The sequence below is a fragment of the Nyctereutes procyonoides genome, unplaced genomic scaffold (assembly GCF_905146905.1).
Source record: "Nyctereutes procyonoides isolate TBG_1078 unplaced genomic scaffold, NYPRO_anot_genome, whole genome shotgun sequence".
NCBI classification, from domain to species: Eukaryota; Metazoa; Chordata; class Mammalia; order Carnivora; family Canidae; genus Nyctereutes; species Nyctereutes procyonoides.
In genome coordinates, this window is record NW_026575046.1 from 4,507,573 (window position 1) to 4,513,430 (window position 5,858).

General features: G+C 35.7%; 1 protein-coding gene across 1 annotated transcript; it reads left to right on the forward strand.

Moving 5' to 3' along the window:
- The first annotated feature begins 2,125 nt into the window (after positions 1 to 2,125).
- Positions 2,126 to 4,858, forward strand: LOC129509718 (small nuclear ribonucleoprotein-associated protein N-like). Its single transcript, XM_055325562.1, has 2 exons — positions 2,126 to 2,153; positions 4,269 to 4,858. Exons 1-2 carry the CDS (start codon positions 2,126 to 2,128, stop codon positions 4,745 to 4,747), a joined length of 507 nt encoding a protein of 168 aa, XP_055181537.1. The 3' UTR covers positions 4,748 to 4,858.
- Positions 4,859 to 5,858: the final 1,000 nt, after the last annotated feature.

Sequence of the window (5,858 nt, forward strand, 5' to 3'; positions counted from 1 at the left end):
ATGGATACATAATCCAAATCCTAATATATAAATACACACACACACACACACACACACACAAGGATGGGCATTTGTTTCCATTTTTGGGCTTTTATGAATAATGCTGCTCTGAACTTTGTTACATATGTTTTACAATATAATTCAAATATCACATAATTCATTTATTTATGGTATATAATGAAAGGGTTCTTTTTAGTATATTCACAGATTTGTGTAGTCATCACCACAGACTACTTTAGAATACAGTTATTAGCACATTTAATTAAGCCAATGGGTAGTCACAACCATATTCTTCCACCCCTACCCACAGGCTTAGGCAGTCACCAAAATACTTTCTATCTCTATATATTCACCAATTTGGAACTTTCATATGAATAAAATCATACAATATGTCAGTCTTTTGTGACTGACTCTTTTCGTTTAGCATGTTTCAAGGTTCATTCATATTCTTGCATATTTCAATATTCCATTCCTTTTAGTGACAATTCATATTCCATTGTGTGGAGATATCATGTTTTATTTTTTCACCAACTGATGGATATTTGGCTTGTTTCCATTTTTTTAATAAATAATGCTGCTATGAATTTGGTATACACATGTTTTTTCTTCATCAGGTACATATCTGGGATAAAAATTGCGGGGTCATATGGTAGATATGTTTAATCTTTTGAGAAACTGCCAGCCTTTTCCAAAGTAAGAGGGTTCCAGTTTCTCACATTCTTACCACCATGTTTTGTTATCTTTTTGATTATAGTAATGCTAGCAGGTGTGAAACAGTGGCACTATGGCACAATTGTCTGTTATTAACATGTCAAGTAGTTGCAAATGCTGTTATCATGAATGATCACTTACATTTTGTTGGATAACTCATTCACATGTGCTGATCTTGCCAATTACCAACACTCTGCAACCACTGACCTAAATAACTAACAGAGATATCAGTCAAAGAAGAAAGTAAAAGGACAAGGAAAGAGTGAAGCAATCATGTTCCATTCATTGGATATACCATATTGTATTTACCCATTCATCAGTCGATGACATTTGGGTGGAACACGGAAGAGCAGTAGGGAAACGAAGATATAGTAGCATGAGGAAGGGATAGGTTTTCATTTCAAAGGAATAAGATTATCATAATGTATCAGAAAAATACGTTTTTAAAATTTACTTATTCATTCAAGAGAGATACAGAGAGAGGCAGAGACACAGGGCAGAGGGAGAAGCAGGCTCCCCCTACCACTGGAGCCCCATGCGTGACTCCATCCCAGGACCCCGGGATCATGACCTGAGCGGAAGGCAGATGCTCAACCATTGAGCCACCCAGATACCCCCAGAAAAATAATTTTTAATCTAGAATCTCATACTCAAGAAAATGATAAGACAGTTGGAAAACCTTTGTAGGCATGGATATTCCAACAAGCAATCAAAGAACACAAAATAAAATATGCAAAAGCAAAACAAAACAAAAATGAAGAAACTCTCAGGCACTCTAATTCAGCGAAGCAATAAAAGGAAGAGAACATAGAGCATCTTCAAAGGATGATATTTACCAGAGCATGGAAAGTAAGAAAATCCCCAGGATACTAGGATAGGCATGTGTATCCCAGCAACTTACTCTGAGGCCATTAGTGTAAGCAGAGAGATTGTGATATTAAAGCTTTAGTCACCAAAAACAAACTGAGATCACAAGTTGACTAACCAATTTGTGTGGAAATGTGACTGAGAGGTTGGGGAGGCTGTGGAAAGAGTTTGTTGGGAAATACAACAAAACGATCAGTGACACTCTATACAAAAAAAAAAAGAAAATGAAAAGTTGTACCTGAAGACAACTTAATGATAGTACATCACTCAGCCCAAGTGTAAATATATATTCCTAAAATCAAAATACCGTAAGCCCTTGTATTGATTTAGCCCAGTGGTGGTTTAATGACAACTGAAGATGTAAGAAGGAAAAGGGTATGACATGATTAGAGAGATAAACCCTTATTTCCCACAATAGGAAATCAATAGGTGTTTGAAAATGATTAATCATTATTGCAGTATAAGCCTATATTTAGAATCATGAGGGGTATATGAGAAACCTCATAGGACACAGTAAAAAGTGTCCTAACTACTTACTTCTAGGGAGATGAATGGGGACCCTTCAATTCTTCGAGGTTAGATATTCTTGTTTGAGTATTTTTAATATTAATTTGATTAATATGTATTCATATTATTTTTTAGTTACAAATAATTTGTCTTATAGATGGCTATTCACTACAGAGCTATCCTCAGTAATAAAAACAGAAATACAAAGCTGAAAAACACTGTGCTATGTTGCCTAGAGATGTTTTTCCAATTGGAAAATCCATTCTGAACCTCATCTTTTATTTCTTCTTTCTTGCTTTAAAGAAACTTTAATTCTTAAACATTAAAGATAATTCACATGTAAAACTATTAATCCATTTATACCTATTTGCTTACTTATTTACTTATTTCCTTTCAGGTTTATTATCATTTGGTCTACGGCTAGCTCTAAATCACAGAAATCTTACATTAGGTTGACTCTACGGCCAGTGTTCCAATCTCTCTTGCATTGCTTCTACCAGAGAATTCTGTGTTGGTTTCATGGAGATCTTCTTTTGATTCACAGTATCTTCTCTGATGATCTTCCTCTCTTCTTTCTTTCTGATTTAAGTTTCCATCCCTGGGTGCCACTCTCTGCATAAAGATTTTCTATGTAAAATAATTTAAAAAAAAAAACAGTATTATAAATATATTCTCTCCACTTTTATATATTTGTTGGTCTCCTGTCACCATAAGTAGAATTTTGAACATTGAAATTCTCCACATCCCAAGCAGTATTATCTGCATAATAGATAATAAATATAAAATTTGAGTACACTATTAAAGTAATCCTACTGAAATGCAAATGAAGAATACTTCTGTGACTTGTATTCAAAGATGATTTCCCCAATCTTGATTAATTACGTTTATCTTCTAATAATATTATTTGTTTTCTTGATCATACAAAAACTTACTTATTGCAAATATCTGAATATTGTGTTTTGCTCCAGTTCAGTGAATCATACAATTGACTTTTTGAGGTATATACTTAGTAATCTGCACACACATTCACTCAAAAATGGAGGAAACTCACAGAACATTAGGTACAAAATAGAATTTCAAAAGTTTAATTTCATAATGCACATTTAATTTTATTTAAATTATGAGCTATTATTTACTCAGTTTAATTTTTTAAAAACCCATTGACTCACAAACTGGATTTTCAAAGCATGATTTTTAAGTGGCATCCCCTAGTGTAAACATTTCTAAGACATGAAAAATTATTTCTTAATCCTTCAAGGTCTTCTGGCTGGACTAAAAATTAAATTTACAGAAGGGAGAGTAATAGGAAGAAAAAAAAAGTTTTATCACATGTGCATGGAGATCCCATGATGAAACTGGGATCTAAAGGAATGACCAAAAATAAATAAATAAATAAATAAATAAATAAATAAATAAATAAATAAATAAATAAATACAAAAAGAAAATAAAGGAATGACCAAGGCAGGCAGTTTTTGTACTTTTCAGACAAAGAGACAGTAAATCTGTGAAAAATTGACAGAACAAAGAAAACCTGGCTTTGTGAGCACCAATTAGGAAGGAATTTTACACAGAATTTGGTGTGTGGTAGCAAATTAGTAGAAAATAAGAAGCGTTTTATACAGCCTTCCTGGCTTTAAATATCCTATCTCTGGTGATAAGGATGTCTACCTCTTGGTACAGGGAGGGTACTTTTCACGTGGGAGATTTATTTCCTGCTTTCGGGGAACAGGGGAGCATCTGACTGTCCTTCTTGCAAGGGTTGTGTGTTGTCACTTTTATTTTAGATAATCACTATGCCACAGTCTAACCTTGGCCCCTCCATGCTGAAGAAAGATATAAAGTTTTGGCTTAAAAAATAAAATAAATAAAATAAAATAAAATAAAATAAAATAAAATAAAATAAAATAAATAAATAAAAATTTGGCTTGAAGTAGCACAAGATTCCATAGTTTATTCAGAGATAATAAACACATTTAGTTTTAACATGATAGATATTCAGGCAATGGAAACCATGTTGAAGAAAATAAATCTGGTCACAGAAATAGTGCCTCTGAAAACTACAAGATAGGTTGAAAGGCCAATACATATATGAATATTAACTATATAATTGTTAGAATTTTCTTAATCCTATCCACGTGGTACTTGAATGGCGGTACTACTTGTATAAATATTAAATATACAGTTGTTACTGAAGAGCTGCCACTAAACCATATAAAGCAATACCTTTGTTCTGGAGCTGCAGGAGGTCCTGGGGTTGGCAGGAGAGCTGGCAGAGGAGTTCCAGCTGGTGTTCCAATTCCCCAGGCTCCTGCTGGATTAGCAGGCCCTGTCCGAGGGGTTGGGGGACCATCCCAACAGGTAATGACTCCACAGGGAAGAGGAACTGTAGCAGCTGCTGCAATTGCTGCTACTGCCAGCATTGCTGGGGCCCCAACTCAATACCCACCAGGACGGGGGACCCCACCCACTCCTGTAGGGCGAGCAACACCACCTCCAGGCATTATGGCTCCTCCACCTGGTATGAGACCACCTATGGGCCCACCAATTGGGCTTCCGTCTGCTCGAGGGACGCCTATAGGCATGCCCCCTCCAGGAATGAGACCCCCTCCACCAGGAATTAGAGGTCCACCTCCCCCAGGAATGCATCCACCAAGACCCTAGGATACTGTTGATCCTTCTTAAGTCCATTTTTTCCCTGCTATGTGTCTTGTGAAACTGTGTGATTGTTTGTGAGCTTTTGTTCCCTCCTTGATGCATTAATATTAGCTAATAAATGCACAAGGCAATGGTTAAGTTTCTAGTCAGTCAAAGACTTTGTTTATGGCCTAGGCTGTTGCTGAACTTAATTTTGCAAGCTACTTGTTTGATGTTTGTTTGTTTGTTTGATGTTGTTTTTTGAGGTAATATTGCTATTTTCAACATTACCATTCAGAGAATAACTTTCCACTGGGTCGCTGCTATGGTTTTCCCATTTAGAGCAATATTCTTTGAAAAGCACATTGACTCAGGTGATAGCAGAGACATCTCTGAGTGTTAGTGCTCCAAGATCCTAAAGAACCATCCCAGAGCAATGGATGAGGCTTTAACCGATAATGCTAACTCAAGAGGCTAATAATATGTCCTGGTAACAATAAAATACTCAGTTCTGTTAAATACTTTGGGGCCACAAGCCTAGCTTGCTCATATCTACAACTGCTGTTTCCAAGCTAGGGTTCAGAGACTCCTAGAACTGCATTAAAGAGAGGATGAGGGAAATACTGGGTGGACCTGGCTACAGACACCAACTCTGAGTTCAACAGTGAAAATGTTAGAACTCTGTGGTTTTACAGAAAGTTGGAGAATATACAGCTAATTAATTTTTTATGACAATTTTGGAAGAATTAAACTCAATTCTTCCAGCCTTGCACTCAAATTTCTCGTTTGAAAACAAAAGATAAGTGCCCAGTGAAACCTATTAACTGCTTGGCTTGCTTAAGATTTTCTGGATCCATCTGTCTCCACTATGATAGATAGTAGAAACCACATCCCTTGCTTCGTAAACACACAGGCAGAGAGCAGATGAAAAGGAAGATCCACATATCTCCGCACTTCACAATTTATTACAATTAATAAAACTTTGCATGATTTTTGTTTTGGCCATCTTCTTTACTGCTGAAATTACAATCAATGCTTAAGCAACTGAACCACCCAGGCTCCCCACCAATTGTGTTTTTTGTAAATTTTACAGTAATATTAATTTTCTTGTACTAATATTCTCAAGACTTTATACATG

Coding starts and splice junctions, on each gene's coding strand:
- LOC129509718 (XM_055325562.1), top strand. CDS start 2,126: ATGAATGGGGACCCTTCAATTCTTCGAG. Junction 2,154..4,268: donor GGACCCTTCAATTCTTCGAG/GTTAGATATTCT, acceptor TTAAATATACAG/TTGTTACTGAAGAGCTGCCA.